Below are 26,082 nucleotides of genomic sequence, written 5' to 3' on the forward strand. Positions count from 1 at the left end.
GTTGATCTAAGGCATTGAATACAATGTCTTGATCCTTATCAACTGTTGTCGTCTTCGGTTTGATTTTAAAATAGTTGTAGCATTTATAGCTACTATATATAATAACTAATATTATTACAATTGATAATGTAGATAAAGAAATGGGGCTTTCATTATAATCATTTTTTAATATATTAATTAAATCTCTGTTATTTAATTTAATTTCTTGTTCACTTGAATCAACATATTCAGTGACATTAAAATCGTTAAAATAATGGTTCAAAATGTATAAATTTATTTTATTTTCTGTGTTTTCATATATAACATTATCTATGTTTATTGTATCATTAAAAGTAATTAAGTAAGTTCCGGAAATATTATTATTATTAACAGAGTGATTTCCGGTAAGAAGTATTGCCCCTTCTTTTATTATATCTATATTTTTATTTTTTTCTTTAGATTTCTTACAATTTGTTTGTCTTTTGTTTAAAATATCAGAAAGACAATTATTTACATTATTTATTTTACAATATATATTTTTTAGTTCTACTTTACAATTATCAATATTATAGTAGATACTTTGACATTTTATTATTTCGTTTGGGATAATTAACTTTCCATCAGACTGGAATATAGGCCTTGTTTCGAAAAGAATACATTTATCAGTTATCAGAGGATACTTGATATATATTATTATTAATGAATTTTTTTGGACAATTTTGAAAGTAGAGACGTCCAGCAGATTGATTATAGAAATTTGTTTATATTCATGTTGAAGTATATCTTTAATTTCTTCAAGGTGTAACACGGATGGATATAAAATGTTTGCTTTTGCTAAAGCTATTGTCTGAATAGTATTTTGTAATTCAGTTATTATGATTTTTAGTCTGTGCCTTCGCACAATTTTTTGATATACGTGTCCTGTTAATGTATCCACCGTTTGAGTTAACCTTCGAATTGTTTTAAACAATTCTGAATTCGTAGAATATTGTTTATTATTGTTTATGATTAGGTCATTTATTTTACTTGTTATTTGTACAAAGTCGTCATGGTCGGGGGTTCCCGTTATCCATTTCCAGACGGTGCCTAATTCATTTATTCCTCTTTTGAATCTTTTATTCTCGAGTTGACTAAGTAAAGTTTCTACTAGTTCTATTTCCATTTCTACGTCAATAAATTCTGCTTGGTTGTAAGAATGTTTTTTCTTTTCAATTTCGAAAAATTGCTTTTCGTCACTTAGAATGTCTCTATAATAGGTTAAGTTAGTGACGTGTAGAATGTCACTGTAATTATAATATGTCAAGGCGTCATTATTTTTTATTAATATGTAATTATCCCTAGTATAGTCTATTATTTCTCCATTTACTGATAATATCAGTATAATTAGTTTGATATATACAAACATGCTGAAATAAAAAAGGATTTATTTTATATAAATTTATTTTTTATATTATCCTTATGAATAATTCTATTCCTATTATTTATTCTAATTTTATTACCAAGGTCTTCTTTTACTGTTTGTCTTTTAAATCTTGGTTGTAACTTATTTCGTTCACCAATAATTCTTTCATATATGACCTGGCCTACATCAAAGCTTTTATCTAAGCGATTTTTATTATGGCATTTTAGCATTCGTGCTTGTGCCGTTTTCAATTTTTCATGAATATGTTCATGATTAGTTTTGTTAAAGAAGACATCATTTGGTCTTTCTTTTATGATTGTGTGGATTGTTTTGTTATATTGTTGGGCAGATCTCAATATGACTTCTAGGTCATTTACAAGATTATATTCTTGTTTAATACATCTGCCAATCTCAACAATTGTTGAGTGGACTCTTTCCACTTGTCCATTTGTTGTGCTGTGACGGGGATCACAGTAGTAAAGAAGTATATTCATCCTTTGCATGAGAGATTTGAACTGAGGGGTGCTCAAGCTTGGTTCATTATCCAGAGTAATATGTTTAGCTTCTGGGAATGTTTGTAATATTTCTAGAATTTTTTCATCTAAATTAAATTTGTTCTCTATGGTTTTTATAATTAAAAACTTTGAGTAAGAGTCCAAGCATGTAATAAATTTTAATTTTTGAGCGTAGAATATATCTATATGTAGGTTTTCTCCTACTTTTGTTGGAATTGGAGCTTCCTTTATAGGTATCTTCTGTGGATGCCTATCGTATTTATTAGTATTGCATATCACGCAGTTTCTACAATATTCTCGTAATTGTTTAAACATTTCAGGCCAATAGTACATGGCAGTTATTTGTTTAATATTCTCATCATAACTACGATGAGCTCTAATATGTATTTGTTCTATTATAATACTTTGATCATCCCTATTTGGAATGTCAATAGGAAAGTGTTTAGTATGCAAAAATTTATTACTAAAAGTTTGCTTAAGCATGACCTTTATTTCATATAGGTCTTCAGGAGTACAATAAATTGCCGTAACCAATTTTGGTTGAAGATATTCTTTCAGTATTGCTATTAAGTTTTCTACTGTATCAAATTCGATTATATGACGTGTTTTATCAAATGTTTTGATAGATTCATGTACTGTGAATCTATTTTTGGATAATATTAATTGTTGTTTAAACATGTTTAGTGGTTTTTTAGTCTCCTCAATGTAGACGTTATCGCTACTAGGAGCTGAATGTTGACTAGCATTGTCGACATCTTCATTATCATCGCTTATGGATTCATCCGTTAGATTGTGTAGTTCAATCCTTGATAAGGCGTCCGCCACTACATTGGTGTGTCCTTGCTTATAAATGATTTTTGGAGAAAACTCTTCGATGAAAGCATGCCACCTCTTCATTTTGGAATTAGGGTTGCGATTTGAAATTGCAAACGATAATGGTTGATGATCCGTATGGATCTCTAGATTTGTTACGCCATACAAATAGTTTCGTAAATTCTTCAACGACCAAACGATTGCAAATAATTCTTTTTCGTTAGTCGCATAATTTCGTTCTGTTTTATTTAAAGTTTTAGAAACAAATGTTATTGGTTTTGAATCCTGAGATAAAACCGCTCCGATTGCTATATTAGAAGCATCGGTATTTAGAACAAACTTTTTAGAATAATCTGGCTGCGTGAGCTCAATTTGATTTAGTAAATATTCCCTTAAAAGGTTAAATGATTCAAGGGCTTCTTCATTCAATTCTATAAGAACCTTACTAGACATATGTTTGGAGATTTTACCATTTCCTCCAGAGAGTAGGATAGTTAAAGGTTTAGCAATTTTTGCATAATCCTTTATAAATTTTCTATAATAGCCGGTTAGTCCGAGAAAACTTCGCAATTCTTTGATATTGCGTGGAGCAGGATATTTTAGAATAGTTTCTACTTTATTTGGGTCGGTTTTAATGGTTTTATGAGCGACCATATATCCTAAAAATTCAATTTCGGTTTTAAAAAACTTTGATTTCTCAAGGGAAATCTTCATATTTGCTTCGTGCAGTATTTCTATAATAAGTTCTAAATCTCTACGATGTTGATCTAGATCTGCAGAAAATACAATTATATCGTCCATGTAGACGTGACATATTTTGCCAATATATGAGCGCAGGATGTCGTCCATAGCTCTCTGAAATATGCGTGGACCATTTTTTAAACCGAATGGCATTCTGAGGAATTCATACTTGCCATTATTTATTGAAAAAGCAGTTTTTTCAATATCTTTTTCATTCATCAGTATTTGATGAAAACCTGACTCTAAGTCTATTGTAGAAAAGTACTTGGCTTTCCCAAGATTTGATAAAATTATACTGGTATCAGGGATTGGATACCTATCAGGAATGGTTTGATCATTCAGTTTTTTAAAATCAATAACTAGTCTATGTTTTGGGGTACCATCAGGATTTTGTCCTTTTTTGGATACGACCCATATTGGAGAATTATATGGACTATTACTAGCTTGAATAATGTTGGATTCCAACATTCTTGAAATCTCTTCATTTACAAATGAATTGACAGAGAATGGGTAAGGGTACTGCTTGCTCCAGATAGGAGAATCAGATTCAGTTCTGATTTCAGCCCTTATATCGGTTCTGAATGGTAATTCCATATTTATTTTAGAATGAAGTTTATTTATTTTATTTTTTAAGGTGGCTTCAAGCCTAACCTTTTTCCTTATATCCCCTAAGTATCTCTCACTTTCGTTGTACGTGATATTATCTTTTATCCGTACATTTAAAGATCCTAATGTGGAAGTTTCCATTAAGGTATCTTGAGAATATGGTTCAGAAATATCATCTTCTGAACTCTCTTTAATATTATTTGTTAAGGGTAAACGACACTGTTCCCCATTTATATTTTCATTTTTGCCGGTATTACCTTCGGCTGGCTTTTCAGGATTTATTTTTCCCGAAATATTATTCAATTTACTTGAATTTTTAATTTTATTTAATTTTTTATTTTTGCCGGTATTATCTTCGGCTGGCGCCTTAGGATATTCTTTATCCCAAGGGGGTATTTTTATATATTCTTCTATATAATTTTCTGTTTGAGTCGTTAATTTTTTATTCTTGCCGGTATTATCTTCGGCTGGCGCCTTAGGATATTCTTTATCCCAAGGGGGTATTTTTATATAGTTTTCTATATAATTTTTTGTTTGAGTCGTTGGTTCTTGTTGGCCTCTTTTTGTATTGCTGTCATATATTTTTTCTAGACCTCCTTCATATTTGAGCAAGCCTTGCTCAATGTCAATGGTTGCTTTTATTTTTTTTAAAAAATTGTAACCTATTAAAAAATCAGATTCGAGATTTTTTATCTCGTAAAATAATTGTTTATGTCCAAATAGATGAACAATATGATAATGGCTTATAATTGTATAGCCATTAATGGTTTTTACTCTTTTTTTTATGCTTAGTTTTTGTTTATTTTTATAGATACCGGCTTTGATATAACAAGCCGTAGCACCTGTATCTATTAGTATTTGGAGGTTTCTATTTATTGCTTTGTCCCTTCTGTAAATGAAAGGGAGTCCGATATTGGACCTAAAAAATGGTTCTCATTTAAATTATTAACTCGCTGGGCCTTTGCCTGCGGTTGATTGCTATTTTCGCTATTTTCGCGACGATGCTTTAAATTGTTGAAGGGTCGTTGCATCCTTCCCTGATTTTGTGGTGATCCATTTGGATTCCAGAAATTGTTATTGTTTCCTCGAAACTGTGGTATCTGTCTGTTTTGAGGATGTGGCCTTTGTTGTATGGATGTATCAACATCCATTGGTTCAGGCTTAGGAAAATTATTTTGCCTGGGCTTGTTTACATTTGCGCGATTAAAGCGCAAGTTATTGGAGAAATTATTTTGATTAAGAGTTTTTCTCTGATCAGAGAATTGGAATGCGAATTTTGCACGCAAATTATTGGATTCTAACTCCTGAGCTTTGGCTAGAGCGTTAGGTAAATCTGTAGGTGAAAGGGAAAATAATATATCATTTAATGGAGCGTGTAGCCCAGTAATGAACACTCTCAAGGCGTTCTGACGATTTTTGTTATTTAATTCACGAGTAATGGACGAGTCATTACCGTGAGTCATTATTGTTTTGTTTATCAAAAGGGTTAATTTTTTATTAACCAGATTATAATAGTCAAGGACAGTGGATGAGCCTTGCCTAAGGATACTCATTTCCTGTTCAATGACGTGGATTGGGCGCTTGTCAGCATAAGCAAAATCAAGTCTGCTTATAATGGCGTCATAGTTAAGGACAGTTCCATGATTGGTTAGTACATCGTTTCCTTGATGAACTATTTTGTTCCTTAATATTGTGAGGGCAGCAAAATATTTTCGGCTACCTCTGGTGTAGAGGCTCATGCAATTGTGAGCGGCTTCTCTCCAACTAACGTAAGAGTTTTGATTTCCAGTAAATTCTGGAATGGATTTTATTACGTCTAGACTTTCGTCGCACGTTATTGTCTCGTCTATTGTCTGTGGTTCGTATTCCACTACGGTATTTGTACCAGTCAGTGTTTGAATTTGACTTTTCAAACTCCTAACTTCTTCCCTAAGGGATAATAGATTAACAGAGATCAATCTGCTGATCGTCTCTTGAGTTATTGTAGTAGATGGTGTAGTGTTTGTGGCCATTTTGGAGAAATTCTTTATTAGTTCCTCCAGGATTATTTATTATATTTATAAAAATTTTACAGACCTTTCTTGTCTGATAGAGAATATATTATTTGTATATATAATTGTTATTAAATATGAAAAATTTATTTTTATTTATTTGTATGTTTTTAATGCATTAATAAATATATATTTATGTACATTGATTTTTAATAAATAGCATAAGTAAAGAAATACCTTCTGTATCAATTGTAGAGAAGTTATTGATTGCTGTCGCGTTGACTTCTGGTAGCGAATTCTTCAAAAAATCTGGAAACACTTGGGCTTAATGGTGAAGTGTTCCGTTCACCTTCTACACCATAGATGCTGTCTAGGTGTATATGAGCTTTAATTGATGCGGTGCGTTCTCTCAGTCTGTTTAAAATATTTTCCTCTTCAGCATCTGGCCGTCGTTCAGTACGTTCGGCCGCTGATTGTTGGATTCTTGACATGGTTTGTCCAAAGATTGCTAATATTTTTTGTAGTTGTTATTACACGTGTTTTAAAGTAACACAATTTTTTTTTTTCGTTTTTTTAAAAAATTTCTTAATAAAATTCTTATTTACTTTCCAATATTTATTGTCTTGGAAATACTTTTTTTCAAAATTAATTGGTTAATTTTAACTATTAACTGCTGTTCTTATTAATCACTATTGTTAATTAATATTTTCAGTTTTTAATATTAACTTTATGGATAATTACATTTATCCATTTAAAAAAAATTTTGCACATTCAAAAATTTTCTGCTCACGAAATCTCGTATTTTATTTTGAGATTTATTATTATTTTTTTTTTATTCGCGAGCCCAACAGTTGTTGAGTGCCAATTAATTTCCGAATATTTTTATATTATTTTTTTTAAAAAAATTTACACATTAAAAATTTTTGCTCGCAAAATCTCGTTTTCTAATATTAGGGATATTTTTATTAAAGCGAGCCACTCGTTTTTTCACATTTGCGTGAGTTCACTGTGTGTTTTTAAAACTCGCGAAATCTCGTATTTTATTATTAGAGATTTTTTTATAATCGCGAGCCCCACGTTGGGCGCCAATTAATGTTCGGGTTCTTTGTTTAGTTTTTTAAAAAATATACTTTATTTATTATATTTAATTAATTTATTTAATTACAATTTTTGTGACATATTTTAACTATTATATTTGTTGAATATCGGTTGTTTTTAAAAATATAATTAACTTTTTGTTTCAAGACCGCAAGACCGACCAAAGACTTTGGATAACGACTATTTTAGTTTAACCTTTGCTAAGGCTTAACCGTTTTGTTTCATTCCTTTATAACGACTGACTATTCAAAGTTTTTCCTTTGATGCCTGAAGTCGTTATTGAAAATCAGAAATTGGATTTTATCCAATTGAATTCAAGCTTCTAAAATTCCTAAGAATTTTCTAGAAGCGTCTTTTCTCCATCCAATAGGATTGGAGCTTCTATTTGCTAAAGCACCTCGTCAGCGTCTTTAGCTTTGGCGTCAGTAGCCAGATGACGATATCTTTGTCCAATAATGATTGAACAATTCATCGATCAAGTATTTCAAATGATACTTGATCTGTTTTGCACAACATAGTTGCGTCTTAAAGGAAAACAATTTTGTTTTCTTTTGCAACATTGTTGCCATAAGAAGTGCAGGCAGTAAGCCTGACTGAAATTAAATATACAAACGCGCGTAGGCGTTATGAAATATCTTAATGCGCAATTCTTAGATGCGCATACTTGAGATACAAAAATTATGTGTAACGGCAAAGTGCCGTTATAGTAATACAGGGTGTTAACTTGCATGTTGCGAACAGTTTCACACAGCACCGAAATGATTCCCCACAAAGTGTTCGTAAGGATGTGTGATTATTAAAGTAAACACACACAGATACACACGCACACACACACACAAACACACTTGCAACATTAGTTGAAGTGTCCTGTTTTTAATAAAAACGTTCGCCATTTTTTAACTCATTTGTCGTTGCGACTGCTGAGATATGCAAATTACTATGCAACATGACAGCGCTTCACCATAAATGCGTTCCTTCAAAACGACAGGACAATATAATTGCATTTGTTAGAAGTGCCACTAGGATACGTTGCACCTAAAATAGAAAGATAATAAGGGTAGAGAAAAATTTTATTTTATTAATTATTACACAAAAATTAAAATTTTGTTTAAAAATCTTTAAATACATCTACACTGATTAAAAAACTGCTCAAAGTCAGGCTCTCCAAAGGCTCTTTAAAGTGCCATGGTACATCCACACGAATGACATGCTAAGAGACCTTAGAATAGATCTGGTCAAAAAATATATAAGGGACAGAGCTCTGAAGCTATATGCGAAAAGCGATAGGCTGCCCTACTTAGCACTATCTAATGTCAGAGTAATCACTAATCGCAATGGGGCGGTAAGCAAATCTTAGATCAATCATTGAATAATCACGACGATTATGAGGAATACTCAAAATATATTAAATTTATTAAATTATTAAATTTATTAAATTTATAATTAAAATATAATATTAGAGAAAAAATTATTCTATTAATATTAATATTTCATATACAATAATTACTTGATTGTTCGCGAAGAGATAATAGCCCAGATTGTACCAATAAATTCTGAAAATATAGTGGAAAATATAGTGAAAAGACCGACAGTCGTCAGACCGACGACTGTCGGTCTGACGGTGCATAAAGCATTCCACATCCTCACAACAAAAATATACTTGATTGTTCTGACTTCGCTTCCTGTTAATAATATTTTTGTTTATGAGACCTTATATGTAAACCGAAACGATATTTTACATAGTTTTATTCTTAAAGATTGTAGTTATTTATTGTTAAAAAAATGTTTAAAAGTTTTTAATAATTTTTCATTATAATTGATTAACATAATACATCCAACAGGAGTTAATGAGAAATTAATAGTCTATTACAATATTGTTGCTGTGACCTACGCTGATCTGGAAAGAAAGCACACATGCAAGGATATTAAAACTCACATAATGAGATGAAATGAAGAAGGTCTCGGAGTAAGGCATTAAGAAAGGAATAGGTAATAATATTGAATTTAACATAGGTGCAGATAAAAAAATGTTACTATCTTAATGGATTTTTTATGTAAATCAATAGGGCTAAAATTCATGTGGGCGTAATTACATAACGCTAGATGGGTGGCATTATGAGTAATAAAGTTGCAAATATGGCAAATATTATATATATATATATATATATATATATATTGATAAAGTAGCAACTTTGCAAAGTTGCTATTGTGGGGCACATAAACAATTATTAGATCGGTAATTTTATTGAATGCGTGTATTTAAAACTATTTTTTTTAAAAAATTATTAATAATGAATGTATCTGCAGACATACATATTTCATTGTTAACAACAGCGATCCTTAAAGATAAAATTATTTACATACAAAATTTGTTAGTAAATTTTTTTTAAATAAAAATTTATTGGTATAAATAAACTTAACTAAAATGATTATTGAAGTTAACTTTATTTGAACAGAAATTTGGTAGTACAATGTAATAAAATATTAACAAGTTGGTAGAAAGTTGGTCTTAAATTGGAACATTGATGCTTCGAGTGCGGCAATAAAAATTCATCAAGTCTATTAAATTTATACCTAGGATTAATAGTAGAGCTTAATTATATTTACATGAATGAAAATTACAATACTCTAAAATAATTTTTATAAAAATTTTTAAAATAGCTTTTGGTTATTGTCACTATTTAATCACGCTATTCACTATTTTATCACGCTATTTTCACTATATCACTATTTTAAGATGATAATATTAGTTTTTACATTTTAAATAATATTTTAATAATAAATTTTAAATTTCTTAAATAAAAATTATATATAGAATTTTTTGTTTGTATTTATTTCAATTTAATTAAAATGTTAATTGTGCTTTCAATTATTTATGTTAAAACTAAAATGTTTCAAAAGGAATAACAGCTTTAACAGAGTATTAACATAATCTTCAGAGTTAATTAATTGCATGAAGATTAAATAAACATTGAACCATACAAAAAATAACAGTCATGTTGTTTTTCTTAAACATTTTAAGTTAAGCATATACATACAAACTCACATTTGTGTGTAGGAGAATACGCAAGTTTTCCTTTTTTTAGAGTACAAATATGCAATATTCATATAGATTGCATCAACAAAAGTGTTATAAAAAAAATTTTAAATAAAGCGTATGATCATTGTTTTTGCTTTTTGACTTATGAAAACAATAAAACACGTTTCAATTTCAATTTGTTCTTGTTTGTAATCTCGATTTTTATGCTTCTAACTGGACTTTATGTATTTGATTAGTTCGATTTCGGTAATTACGCAATTAACAAGTGCGGTCGTGATATTATTTAAAAAAAATTTGATTTTAGTTAATAATTATAGTGTATTTATTATATTAATTATAATAAATAAATGAAGTCATTGTAAAAATTAAAAGTGAATATAATATAGGCATGTAAAATATAAATCATTTAAAAAATAAAGCAAGAAAAATATGAAGCATCAAATAAAGCTTAAATATGGAAGGAATGGAATGGAAATTAAAATGTATTTTCAAACAAGTGTGAAATTATTGTTATAAAATTTAATAAAAATATAATTCGTAGTTGCTTATAATAATTATAAAATATAATATTAAATAATACACATATTATATTATATATATATAATATATTATTATATATGTATAATAATATATATCAGGGTATGCTAATACCTGCAAATTAGTGTAATCATGTGCTCTTCTGCACAGAGTCATAAAAATTGTTTACATATGTACATATAAGCCAGTAAAAAATGAGAACCCGTCAATATATATGGATGCACTACATTGAATTAAAAAGCTTTTTATTTAAAAGGTAAGTGATTGTTTTCATTTTTAATTGCAATAAATTTATGTTTTGAAAAAATATCTGAAGAACGTCGAGTAATAACAGCTATGAGATCAGTGATTTTGAACCCATAGCTCATGTTCTTTTGTTAATATTTTTCTTATATGGCTGGTGCTACTGATATGTTATTATTGCTATGTATGGTAAATACTGGTCTAATGAATAGAATATTAAAATATTTGATACAAATAATATATTAAATTTTTAAATATTTATTGGTTTTATTTAAAAATATAATTTACTAGAGAATTTTAACAATTTCATCAATATTGCAGTAACTTAAATACTTATATATGACATTACAAGAAGATCTTTAAGATAATTATTTAAATTAATAATTATTTAATTTTTTTTATATATGTCAGTGTTAATGACATTAAATAATTTCAAAACATTATATTATTATCAAATAACTTTTAGATCACGTGCGTCATTTTTGGCTGTGTCAGTAGCCAGTTGATAGTAGCGAGTGACCTCATATCGGTGGTCACCTGCTTCTTATACCGAAGCATTTTCTTTAGCCGGACCATTTTCGTCCATTAAGTCTTCAATATGAGCGTTTGTTTTGTTTTGACAGCTGCTATGTAGGCTGTTAGTATTGGAGAATTCAAAAAATTAAAAAAATAAAAATGAATTAAGCAAAACTTTTTAAAAAAAATTCATTTCTGAAGCAAAAAGAAAGCTTTAAAGGCAATATGAAGACTTTATACTATACATTACCAATACAGAAATGTTCAAAAGTGATTGACTAATTTAGATATGGTCGTAAGAACATCAAATATATAAAGTAATAACTTGGGATATCATAAATAAAATCTACTAGCGTAACATATAATCTAGTGATAGAATCTTATCAAACAAAGGAAAATTAGTTCATATTTGAAAAATATTTAAAAATAAAAAAGTTGTTAGCTGGATGAGTTTCGAGGTTACCGAGAATGAATCAAAAATGTGGTTGTTTGTGCCGGTGGACTGGTAACTAATGCTTACAAATATTTCAATGTACTTCAAAAAAGTTTTGAGTCTACATATATATAACTGTAGGTAAGATATATCTACACCAATATACTTTAAAAATGAGATAACAGTTGAAACAGTAAACTTATTCACAAAAGGGCTACGATAGTTTCGTTAGAGAGAAAGATTATGACATTCGTTCTTTGGCATAATTATGATTGAGTCAAAAAAAGTAAAATAATAACTGGGCATTATTATAATGCTTAGATTCTAAAGTTAAAAAAAAGTACTGCATTTCCATAAGAAAATAATTTCTTGTCTATACACCAGCGTCATTAATTGCAATTGCAAAATTAATCGAATGACATTATGGGGTGTAAATACATCTATCGTATTTACCGATTTGTTTGATTTGTTATTCATATATTTCTAAAGTTTAAAGATTGATCATTTTTGAATATAATCTCTGCTTTATTAAAAAATTTACAATTTTTGGATATAATCTCTTCAACTAATGTATATTTTTAAGGCTTAGATAAATCTTATCTAAAAAAAATATTCAATCATATTCCGATATAATTTGTGCGACTTTTACATATACATTTTTAAGGACTCTGTAAAATTATGCCCCATAGAAGACTTAAAAAAAAATTAAATACAAACTTTATGCTAATGTAAGCCAAAAATTATATCTAACTTATCAATCACCCCTCGAATAATAAGTTTTCTGTAAATGTAAAGAAAACAGAAATTATAAAAATAACTTAAGTGAATTATAGTGGTTTTAAAATATTTTCCCAGAAGAAACTATATTGGTACCGCATTTCACTATATGTTTCCTTCGTTTTGATTACAGTTGTAATTCTTAATGAAAATTTCATTTATTTTAACATGTGATTAAATACGAAGGAAAAAAATACAATTCTTGATTTTACTTGGAATTTCTTATATTGCACGCATTTTCTCAATTTGCATGAGAAATCATTTAAGAAATGTCATGTTCCATGCTCGAATCCAGTAGAGCTATTATGTGCACCGGGTACGACTACGGGTATGAGAATATATATAGTATGTACATCATATTTACATATGTACATATATGTTGTGAATATACAAGTTGAAGTACGTTTATATGACATTAGAACATAATCAAGAATTCTTCATGTTTCATTTGTTACAAGGAAAATAAAAAGTCTAGAAAATGGCAATGTTGATTTAAAATTTTTTTTTTTGTTCTTCACAGCACTTCGGTGATAAAAGAGGCAAACGTTTATTAAAAGATATAAAATGAATTTTATGTTTCGAAATACTTTACATAAGCCTCCTATGAAAGTTATGTACATTGGCGTATAATAGTTTTTGTTATTGAAATTCTATAAAACCAAGGGCGTAGGGCGTAATACAATTACATAATATTAATTTTTACATTTAGTGCATCTCGGTATGAATGTGTAATAAAAATTATTGTTGTCATTAAATATTTTTATCTTTCCAAAAACGTAATCATATCATCATAAGAACTGCATTTTCTGATAGTCTTTCGAAAATTAAAGACTGCCTCTTATAACATATGCATTTAATGGTTACTTCTAGGATTTAAATCATTTTTGGCTTATCCACAAAGATATGATTTCAACAACTTCCGTAAGAGTAGGGTCTATAGGTGTTTTACCACCGGTGTGATTAATCTTTCTTTAATGACAATGTCTTACATAATCGACAGGAAAAACTGAAGCTGAAAAGTGAGTTAGTTTTGGAAGGTATACTTAAGAAAAAGCATTGTATAATTATCGACAGGACAAACGGAAGCTGACGAGTGATTTAGTTATGGAAGATAAGATATGGAAGACATACTTTTGGAATAAGAAGCATTGTTTGACGAGTGAGTTAGCGTTGGAAGACAAACTTGAGAAGAAGTATTCTATAATAATCGACAGGGAAAACAGAAGCTGATGAGTGATTTAGTTATAGAAGATACGACACACTTTTGGAAAAATAAGCATTGATTGATAAATGAGTTAGCGTTGAAAGATAAGCTTGAGAAGAGCATTCTATAATAATCGACAGGGAGCACTGAAACTGCCGAGTGAGTTTGTTTTGAAAGATAAGATAAGATTTTGGAAGAAGAGCGTGAGAAAAATCATTGCATAATAATCGACAAGGAAAAACTGAAGCTGATAAGTAAGTGAGTTTTGGAAGATAAACTTGAGAAGAAGCATTCGATAATAATCGACAGGGAAAACGAAAGCTGACGAAAGTTGATTTAGTTATGGAAGATAAGATATGAAAGACATACTTTTGGAAAAAGAAGCATTGATTAACGAGTGAGTTAGCGTTGGAAGACAAACTTGAGAAGAAGTATTCTATAATAATCGACAGGGAAAACTGATGCTGACGAATGAGTGAATTTTGGAAGATAAACTTGAGAAGAAGCATTCTATAATAATTGACAGGGAAAACTTAAGCTGCTGAGTGAGTTGGTTTCGAAAGATAAGATTAACTTTTGGAAGAAGAAGCATTGACTGACGAGTGAGTTAGTGTTGGAAGATAAGCTTGAGAAGAAGCATTATGTAATAATCGACAGGGTAAACTGAAGCTGACGAGTAAGTATACGTTGGAATACAAACTTGAGAAGGAGCATTCTATAATAATCGACAGGGAAAACTAAAGCTAATGAGTGAGTTAGAGTTCAAAGATAAATTTGAAATGAAACATTCTATGATACCAAGACTGTAAACGACATTGCGATTTAGTTCGTAGTGTAAGTTGCTTAAAATATCTCTTTAGACTCTTAGAGTATGTTAACTACGCCACTGTCTGAAAAAATTAGTAGTTTCACAGTAATGAAAACATTCATGAAAACGAATATGCGAGTAGATTTGTGCTTCAATTGCTGAAAAATTTCAATAGGTGAATGTACACTTTAATTGTCTTATTTTCGTTTTTTACTTACTGTAGTAATAAACTTGTGAGAATGTTTTCTTGTTTATATTTGTACATACTTTTCTCGAAAAGTTTAATAAGATACTCAAAGCATTCGTGTTCGTTAGATTTGCATAAAGAGGAAGTTGCCAGCATTTTTATTCCTTGCATTCGTGTGTACTTCTTTCCCAGGTGAAAACTCGTAAATTTTCCTTTTATTGTGTAATTCAGTAAGCAGTTACACATTTCGAGAAAAGAAATGCGGGAAATATGTAACAAGATTTCAGATGATTTTACATGACATTCAAAGCATTGTTGAGAGTTAAATTAAGTAGTAAAAACTGAGCTGTCAGTTACTCAAAAAAAGTCTTTACATTACCAAAGGAACCGTAACAAAAATTTACCAAAGTTAAAGTATGTATAAAAAAAATTTACTCAATATAATTGTAATTTCATTACAAACAATAACTCTGTTACTTTACTTTTTTAAAATATTTAGAATGTAGATTATTTCATTAATTCAGAGAATTGATTTTTGATAATATAGGAACACATACTAATCACATACTAAGTGATACTTTTTAAATTTAGACGATTTAGCCTTAAATTTCAATTTTTTTACTTCATTGGCAATAAAAAATTATACGCTTCATACGTGTAATAAAGGAATAGTTGTAATATAAAAATATAGTCAACGACTACTGATTATTTACATTTTTAGAATAATAAACTTTGAAGGATTTTAATGTATAGCACGATTGTCTCTTTCTCAAAAGCGACTAGCACATAGCCTCACAATCTATTCAATTTTTTGTACTTTTTTTTTCGAGTTGTTGACACCTATAGGTTATATTCAAACTAATTTTATAGCAACTTTATAGCGATTTATAGCATCCATATAAATTAAAATCGTAGGAGTGCTTAAAAAGGGTTAAAAAAATGATAGAAAATGAAAGATTGGACAAGAATTTGAAATTTAGACATGAAAAGTATCAGTCACACATATTCAACACTACAGTATCGGTCTATCCTATAAAAATTTTTGTTCGGGGTGCAATTTTCCATAAAAGGAGGGGAAACTACTCTTCATCTTATGTGTCAGTGCCAATCTTTGACGAGTAGATTGTTTAATATGTTTGTGGCTCGTTTTTACACCGATCTGACTGAACTATTATTCTTTAAATAGAGAAGTCGTGCCTGTTCTTTTTGAATTTGTGTATATGCTAATTGCTTTGGGCTTTATACCAGCGTTAATGGTTATCTTGGTTTGGCGAATAAACAACATTATTATCTGTGGTTTTACAGCCGGCCGTTATTTGTGCGTAAGTGGGCTTTTAGGCCGCCACTCTAACCCAACCTACCATAAAATTTATAATTAAGACGAGCTACCGTTAATATTTGTATGGACTGGTTTCAATATGCGTGTAAAACTTTGTACTAGTGTTTAGTGTACTGAATTGGCTACAAGAGAGTTATTTGAGTTTCTCGGCAACAGTATTATCTTTTAGATTGGCGCATTTTTTGCTGGATTTTTACCTATGTGAAGTTTATGTGAATTGCATTGAATAGTATTGAATTGGTATTTATCTTACGTAGGATCAAATAACTGAGCAATCTAGGATTCTATGTGATATATACAGAAAACTAATCTGAAAGATATTGAGAAAATGATTAACATATGATTTCAAATATTATAGCTAAGTCTAAAATATTTTGATATTATTTAACACATTGTGCTTAAGTATTATGTTGGTTAGTGTTACATGTTAATTTTAATTTTTAAAATATAAAATATTAATTAAAATATTAATTTTTAATATATACTATTTACGAATCTAATAAGCAAATTTTTGTTTGAATTTTGTATAGATTTTGTATAAAAAATGGCAATTATTGCAGCACATTTATTAAGCTGGTAGCGTTAGCCTAAGACTACGAATATACTGGCTTGAATCGGTTTAGATTCAGTTTCCCAAAGACTTGAATATGTGAAAAAATCGGTTTTTATCAAATTTTTTGTCATTGAGGTTTGAAGTTTCTATAGGTATATATCTGATTCACAATATTACTATGAGTATGATAAATAATTTTTGTATGAATATTGAGTATTCGTACACCTTATATATTCTAAGATAATTTATAAGCACAATGTATAAGCGTCTAACATTTTTTTGCTGCCTTGAAAAATTGCCTGTATATTTGTATATTGAGGTATAATTGAGTAACGTTATAGCCACGTGTAATATGTATTATATTGCTTTTCTTTATGTATATTAAGAATCGTTTGTGTATAGTATACACAATAGTAAGTGAGTTTTAATATAGTTTGTACCTACACAAACTATTCCTGGTATTTCTCTCATAAATCTTTTAAGATTTAATGAATTTTTTCGCATATTCAGAACTTATGAAGTTCCAGCAAAATATATTGTTAAAACAAATAATTTTAGTTATTATGGCTGCCTATGAACCCACATTCAATTCAATATAAACCAAGTTAAAAGTTAAAAGTTTTTAGAAATTATTCATAACTCTCTTAATTCATGTTTGAAGTCGAGTTGTATATGTAAACGCGGTTGTCATGACACAAGTTGCCATTGACATAATTTCATTAAATCTACATATCACACTGAACGTTTCAGATGTTTCGTGCGATGTCTTATCCTTAGAGTATTTCAATACGCTAAAGCAATTACGGTGTCGAGCTAAAAGCCACAATGTTTTACGCATGATGTGTAAAAGTTATTATGTGCCTCAAAACTATGAAGTGAGACGAACCAACACAACAGATATTAGCATGAAAATGGCAACTAAGCAACTGGAACAACAACAACAACCACACCAACAACACCAACAGCAACAATATTAACCCCACTGCCGACAACTGAAATAGAAGAAACTCGGAATTGCGGAAAAAGGCGCCTAATTGGAGAAAAACTAGCAGACGACCTTTGAGATACATAACGTGTATAATTCAAAATGTATTCAGAAATAACTAAGGACGCTGCTACTCGATTAAAGCAAGGCAAAGAGAGAATATTTGAAAGCAGAAGCAGTGATGGAATAAAAAAATGGAAATTTTTGCTACATTTGTAAAATATAATACAAATTTTAATTAAAATTAAACAAGCCCAACACAAAAACAGCGCAGCGCAAGGACGAAACGCAAATGCAATATTAAACGGTGTCATCATTAACCTACTTTCGACTGTGACAAATAAAAGAGTTTCACATCCAAGCAAAAAAAAAAACGTGAGAAAAAAATAAATTAAAAAATATTATAAAAAAAGAGATTCAAATAAATATATGTAGATGCTTCACTCACTGTTGCATAAAAGAATTTTTGTAAATATATACAATATATGCAGGCACAAGAAGGACATACCTTCATGACATAAAGTGAGTGTACGTAAATATGCAAGTATTTTGTTGCATTTAAAAATAAAACATTATTCGTCGTTGCATGCCACCCACACGTTCAGTAACTCTGTACTTCTTTGCATTTGGAATAAAACACCGATGAATTATTTTACAAAATACTATATTTATTGTGAGTAACAAAGAAGAGGAAAAAAACTTATTAACAACTTTAACGGAATGGCCACGATAATTGGAATACAATACTTGGTGTCAATGGAGTTCGCGGATGTGCTGGAGACATTGGAGCCGCTTTTGGTGTCGATGTTGGATGTCATTGGTCATGTTGGTCATGTCCGTTTTTGTATGTGACAATACGATAATTACTTTAGTGTATTGTTCAGATGCACTTAACGTGCACGAACACAAAATAAAAGCTCTGCTAACATTTTTTAATGTCCTTGCATTTTTCGTTGCACTTAACAGCGCCGAGCATTAAACTTACTCTCATTTTCATTCCTGAAATTAGTGGATGAAGTTGCGAAAAGCGCAGCAACAGAAATTGAAAAATTTATTATTGAATATAAACTGAAAGATTAATGACACGCTTTAATGAATTGAAAATATTGGTCACGATTTTTTAATTAAAATTATTGGTCAGAACATATCAAAAACGTGAAAGTAATTTACGGTTTTAATAAGTAAGATAATTAATGAATAATTTTAAGCAAAGAATATAAATGATGACGTCGGAAAAGATTTATCCATACCGATCACAGGTTTAGCTTACGTTATATATTGTACTTTCTTTGTAACCACTCGTAACTCCCATTGTCGACCTTAATACGGGCTTTAGGTCGTTATATATAAGAACACAACCTAAAGTCCGGCAAGAATCATATATAAAAATAAACATTTAATTTGTCACATTCAATGTAGACCTTATCAAGCATTTATCAATATTCATTTTGTTGTCTGCGAAGTATACTCAATAAAGTACAATATAGTGGAACTATATAAGACTAGCGTTTAACCTTGTCTTCTATACATTTTTCGTAGCTTCATTTAGCTATGGTCTTTAACTTTTTCAACGAATTTTATAGTTACAATCAACTCAAATTACCTTTTTTGAAATGTTAATTTTAGCTTCGGCTGGTAATTTTAGACCCGCTGGTCGAACTCATAAGTATCGATCATATTCTTTAAGATTTTTGTTAAAAACTTTTGCATAATGCTTACTTTGTGATATGTGGTTGTGCAAGATCCATAAAATAGATTTCATTAAATCTGGCTTCTTCTGGTCGATATTTCAGCATAAACACCTAACAATGACTCCCAAATAAAATTTGGAATTACCATGATTGCAATCAGAAAAATTTAGTCTAACCACATACTAGTTAAATTGACCGGATCATAACATATTGTTAGAAAAATTTTAGCTGATGTGATAAAGAAGAGATGAAAACCAACATGTGGCATCGTTTAATCAACATTATACGTCGAGTTAGAATATTTTGAACTGAGATATTGTTAAAATCTGGTTAAATCAACCAAATTATGCTTCTGAGTGTGTGATCAAAAAACTAACCATGATTTTCAATCGACTTTAATACGGGTTTTCGATTTTCATCTTGTTTGTAAGCTGCTAATTAGAAGTTTATTAGCACTTAATTCTAAACTTATTATTACAGTTTGATTATTATTGCATTTAATGAAGAGTTGATATCTGTTCGAGATTAATATTTTGCCGACCTTAACATAGTACATTATTTAAGGTGGTTTAAGAAGTTCCAGCATCGCGAAAAAAATTATATCAATTTGAGAAAAAGTTGTATTGAAAAATAAAGATAAAAAAAAACGTTTCATTGACATTACTTCTCTCTAGGGGCAAAAAGATAGAACAAAAGTCAAACAGTCATATATCTAATTCCTATGTCTATAATTATTGGTAGGAATTAACAGCACTAAGTTATCTGTGAAGATACGTGATTCCGGGGCATAGACAGAGCTACACTTGGGCCCAATACTCTTTGTCTATGTCAATCAGTCATATGTTTCATTTTTCTAGCCAGGGGCATAGACAAAGACACGTTTGGGTCCAATACTCCTTGTATATGTCAAATATGTCAAACAAAAGTCGTTTGACTTCATTTTCATCATTGTTGGTAAAAATGAACGGTACTAAGTCATCTGTGAAGATACGTGATCCCGGGGTATAGACAGAGCCACGCTTGAGCCCAATACTCCTTGCATATGTCAAATATGTCAAACAGAAGTCAAACACTCATATGTCTCATTTTCTAACTCGTGTTGGTAGGAATGAACGGCACTAAGTCATCTGTGAAGATACGTGGCTCCGGGGCATAGACAGAACCACGCTTGGGCCCAATACTACTCGTATATGTGTTTCATTGATTAATTTAAGCCATTTATAACAGCTTTCTTTTAAATTTGAATTCACTTACACAATAAATATTGTATTTTGAACAGTCCCATCACAAAATTCAATATGTGAGTAAATATGAAACATATAACCCATTTATTTGAATGATAATAAATATTTAAAATCTTTTTCAGTACATATTAAGTATAGCTCTCATTTATTTTATATCATTTTCTGAATCATTAAAGTTCGATACATACGTGAAATCACATGAAAACCCATTTGTGGTATTATCATTTATGTAATGAAATTGCAGCCGGAATAAACAATGTATGAACCGCGCAAATCCAACCAAACCGATAATACTAAAAGCACAAAAAGTCGATCTAAAATTCGTGTTCCAATGTTCAAAAACGTTAACAACAGCACCAACAGCAAAATCCAATATTGAAGATCAACAAAACTGTTAAATTAGCCTATTATGGGGAAATGTACCACCTATGGCGTGTTTTTGTATTTCCATTTTTGAAGACAAATAACTTTGACATGTCGACAGGACCAAATGTTGCGCGAAAGGATTTTTTTTTCTAAATAACTTTTATTTTTAATTTTTGACGTGCATTAAAACCTGCTGCCATTTTGCGGTTTATTGACATTTTCAGCAGCGACGCAACTACATTTTGGTACTCGTATTACTGAACAGGTGTACTCGCATGTATAGGAAAGGTATTATGTGTGTGAAAGCAAGAGTACAGATACAAAGCGAGAGTTAATGGCCTCGTACTGTACTGTACAATAACCGAACTCAAAATGCTCGACCTCATTCCTCATATCAGATATAACAAAATTGTTTTGTAATGAAATTTTCAGTGTGCCGCCAATGAACTAAAATTGATGTTGCTGCTGCAGTCGGTGCTGTCGGTGCTATCGGTGTTGTAGTGCTGGTATAGGCACTCGTTACTGGTACCGGTGTGGCATAAACCAAAATATGGATAAATTGTGAATTGTGAATGTGTCGTATTTAATATTGACAAGATTGTGTCAACAAAATCTCATTAAATCGAGGTAAAAGTGACAAAGCAGCAAAGTAATTTGCAAACAGCAACTGATACTAATCCTGGCTTTAGAAACTTTGGTTGCTTTTGGTTGCTCCTGTTATTTGCAGCGTTACTGTTGATGTAGTTATGAATATTGTAACGGATAAATCGAACACTGTCAGTACAGTATGATGTGCATATTGTCGTATATTGAGTTGATTTTGATGTGTTTTTTGTTGGCAAATATTTTTGATTAAGTTACCAGTTACCGATGCGTAAACAGGATATGATATTTTTATGCAAAGATGAACATACTGCAAACAGTCGACATTTTGATGAAAACTCATAAATTCGAAATTTAAAATTTCACTATTAATTTTTTTTTCTCGATATTCATTAAACAGATATCAAATTTGTCGTTGTGTAGTTTCATAAAAACATACAGAAATTTTCATCAATCTTTTTGAAACATGAGCTTTTCGAAAAGAAAATTCAAAAATTCATAATTATCCACTCTATTAGGCAACAAAAATGGTAAAAATGAACATATCATAATTAGAGAATGGATCTCATTATTTGTTAAAAATTTTACGCTTTGGAATTACAGATTTATTGAAAGAAGAACACGAATATTTAATTACTATTATCCAAAGTATTTATAATTTCATGAAAATAATAAATAATAATTTCAATATTCTTTATAGGTAACATGTCCTATTCTTATACTATATAATTTATAGTACTTATTGTTAGAAGTATTATAAGAGCACTGTGTGGACACTGTTATTACTGGAGAGGGTCTCTTCGACTCCCTAATTTATACACATACAGACTATTGACAAGTCTAAAAAAGTGTATTGTTTCAAATCCTAAACAGAAGTCAGTTTAATATAAGTAATGGATTGGTAATAGGGGTACTAGATTTATTGCATGACAATCGCAAGATAGACGCATTTAAAATAGGTGACAGTTAACTCTGAGTTTTATGACTTCTTTTATTTCCGATTAAGAAACCATAACTTATCAGAGTTCAGATCGACTTCGACTACGAAACCAGTCGTTTTTGTTAAAGACTTGATTAATATCTGATTTTAACTTTGAAGTTAGCCCCAGCTTCTTCGAAAAGATTGTGCACGATGATTCTAAGCATAAATATAGTCTGATAAGTAGATAACCCACAAAAAGCTTAGGGTCGTATGAAGCAAATAAGAGATTGCAGATTATGCAAGCTTGTCAGTTGTCTTATTGGTGAGGAGAGTTTCAAGGCCAGGTATTTCTTGCTTTTCTTCTGCAAATTATTTTAAAACAATAGTTACCCATATTCACTGCTATGATACACTGCAGCAGCTGGCAAGCAATAATAAAGTGACACTGTGTTGGGTGCCTGGTCACACAGGAATTAATGTAAATGCACGGACAGGATCCGCCACTCTAATCTGTGGCCCAGAACCTTTTTGTGGATTAAGTTGGTCTACAACTAGGTCTCTAATCAATAACTGAATCTCAACCAAGAGAAGTCGCTACTGGCGCGACAGTCGAGGTAACCGTCAGGCTAAAGAGCTGGTTCTTCCCTATAGTTATAATAAGATATCCTCCTTTAGCAGAACAGAGTTGAGGTTGCTAGTGGGATATGTAACGGGTCACCATGGGCTACGTTACCACCTCAACAAAATGGGCCTATCCGAAGAGATAGATTATAGACTCTGCTTGGAGGCAGAGGAGACAACCAGCCACATTCTATGTGACTGCCCAGCTTTGATCTGGGCAAGGAGGAGATCACTGGGTCGGGAATTGCTAGCACCGTCCGACATTAGGAGGTCCTCAACAACCGACATTCTGGCCTTCATTCGAAAGGCGGAATGTCTTTTGTTCAGTTAGGGTCTGTTGTAGCACAAAATATCAATCATTGTCGCGGTGCTCTGCTCAAATGGGAGCTAATACCCTGTTCTTTCTTATCTTTCTTATCTTACCCATATTCAAGAATATAACTTTAGCAAGAAACTTAGTAAACAGAGAACATAAAATAAGTGTACCCATCATAATTTCAGACAATGTTATGTATGATCTGCTAAACTCAGTCTAGTTCTATATGGGATTGACTCTAGTCTAAAATCTAGTACCTTGTATATAGAGTCAATTTATTTTTGTGTATTGGTTGTACTGACTGTAACAGACATGTGACCTATCAATCAGCTACTCTGTTTGATTTGTATTTGCAACCGAATGAATTTGAAATGTTATAAGACCTTCTGCGGTAATATTATATCGTAACCTTATCAACACCTCATGCACCACTTATAAATAATTATATTTTCAACAATGATCACATTATATAGTCACCAACCCAACTTAATATTTTTATACATTATTGTACGATAGCAGTATTGTACGATATTAGAATAAAACTGTAACAGTTTTGATGAAATCATTCTTTTAAGACACTCAAATTGTATAACTTTTAATAAACTTCTTGTTAAATGGACATAAATATGTAAATATATTACATGTCAATATGAAAATTCTGTAATATTTGCTAAGGCTTAGTATTTGTTCATTCAAAATATTTTTAGTTCAGAAATCTGATTTGAAATTATTAAAAAAATAATTTATCATTTCTTTGTTCATAAATTTTTATTAAAACAATTTTTTTTCCTTGACAATAACCGAGTTGACATTTGCCAAGCAACTGTATCATTCATGTCTCACCTTAAATTGCTTTCAAAGCAAATAAAATTGTTTTAAAATATTAATATATATATATATATATATATGTGAATATATGTGTTACACATTCATATTTGCAGATATAACATTTTTGTTTATTATTATTTTTAAATTTCTCTGTGACCAAACAGTTTTTACATATCAAAACAGAGCACACATGTCGTATGAGTAACATACTTGAGCAATTGAACTAATTCAAGCAACAGCAACAAAATAAAATGGATTGCCACAGAATTTGAATTGGTAAACCGAATTGGGATGGTATGGCAACATATCAGCACATAAAAGTGGCATTCGGAAAAGAGTAAAGTTTTTGTAAATCATACCCAAAGGATAAATGAATCAGCACAAAAGAGATTTTCAGTTAAATTTTTAGCAAATCGATGAGTTGCTGTGCGTATGCAAGTTTTTCAAAATATAATAAAAATCAAATAAATTTTGTTTGTATTTTTGTATTCTAGTATTAGTTTTTTTTGTGAATCTTCTTGTTTCACTTTTGAGTAAGTTTATTTGGCCAAAATGTGTACTTGCGGGCAATGAAAGTTGGCTTAAGTTGAGGTTTCCGTTTTGAATGCTATCTGCTGCGACAATATCCGCCTCTTGATTTAAGCATGTACGAGAGATTGAGAGAAAACTGAAAAGGCGTCATATCCTGCAGACGATATACAACAAGACAACTGAATTTACATTTTATGTCATGCAAAGATGTTGTGTGTTTTGTTATTTTTACTATTTGTTATATTTGTTGTATTTGTTGAATTTGTTGTATTTGTATCTGAGCTGAACTGAGCTGAGACGACAAAATGTCACCAACAAAAAACATAAAAGTCCAAAGAGCAGTTGTGGCAGCAGAAGAAATGTTTAAAATGTTTGTGAACTGTGAAGCAAAAATAGTTGAAAATATTTATAATACAGAACTTCTAAAAATTTGTCAGATGATATCATCAGCATGAAGAAGGACTAAGCCAGGTCGTGTTCTGTAAATTCAAATGATAAAGTGTCTAACTGGTTGAGTGTGTGTAAAAGGATTCATCTGACATGCAGGCGTATTCAATACAAAGTGAAAACAAACGAACGATTGGAATGGAAGGGAAAGGATTTTGTTTATGCAAAAATATCCTAGTAGATTTAGGATGTCAAGCTATATCTGTTACCCTAGAGGAGAAGTGATAAAAATTTATCGATTTTATTTTTGTTGTCACAGACATTTTGCACACATATCACAGAATTTTAAATGTATGCAACAATACGTACAATTTCAATAAAGGCAGACAAATACTCGTATACATTCAACAATGTTTGGTGCCCTTTGGCGTTTTAGTTTTAGTCCCACGCAACACACAACGGTGTCGCAAGTGGCATATGTGCAGAAACTTTAGTCTCGTAAAAATTAATTGGTACATGCGTTTATCCTTTCGGACTAAGAGCATAAGAGTGTATTCAATATGAGGCAGTTGTGAGTTCCCTGAAATTCAAGGACACAATAAATGAAAGCACATTGTGTTCAGTTTGATGAGTTTGAGTGATCTTCCTGACATGTCAATAGTGATGCAGGTCAATTTCTATGGCAATGTTTGTTTTATAACATTGGGAATAATACTAAATAATTCTACGTAAAATTAAGTGTCAACAGATGTTCAGATTTAATCAAATCATTTTTAATTAAATTATGTAAATTCTTTCTTTTATAT

At 30.4% G+C, this 26,082-nt stretch overlaps 2 protein-coding genes across 3 annotated transcripts in view; one reads left to right on the forward strand and one right to left on the reverse strand.

Moving 5' to 3' along the window:
* LOC119668811 (high affinity cGMP-specific 3',5'-cyclic phosphodiesterase 9A-like) overlaps positions 1-26,082 on the forward strand; it is a gene marked incomplete at its 5' end in the record, with an annotated part of 242,153 nt that overhangs the window by 49,852 nt on the left and 166,219 nt on the right.
* Positions 11,446-15,299, reverse strand: LOC119668815. 2 transcript variants are annotated; one of them, XM_038078461.1, is made up of 2 exons: positions 14,922-15,299; positions 11,446-11,600 (listed from the first exon to the last, which is right to left on the reverse strand). In XM_038078461.1, the coding sequence occupies exons 1-2, from the start codon at positions 15,134-15,136 to the stop codon at positions 11,510-11,512; spliced, it is 306 nt and encodes a 101-aa protein (XP_037934389.1). In that variant the 5' UTR covers positions 15,137-15,299; the 3' UTR covers positions 11,446-11,509. The 2 variants fall into 2 exon arrangements, 1 of the variants encoding a protein (XP_037934389.1); XR_005251534.1 differs by lacking the exon at positions 11,446-11,600 and adding an exon at positions 14,774-14,861.

The sequence above is a fragment of the Teleopsis dalmanni genome, chromosome 1 (assembly GCF_002237135.1).
Source record: "Teleopsis dalmanni isolate 2A chromosome 1, ASM223713v2, whole genome shotgun sequence".
NCBI lineage: Eukaryota > Metazoa > Arthropoda > Insecta > Diptera > Diopsidae > Teleopsis > Teleopsis dalmanni.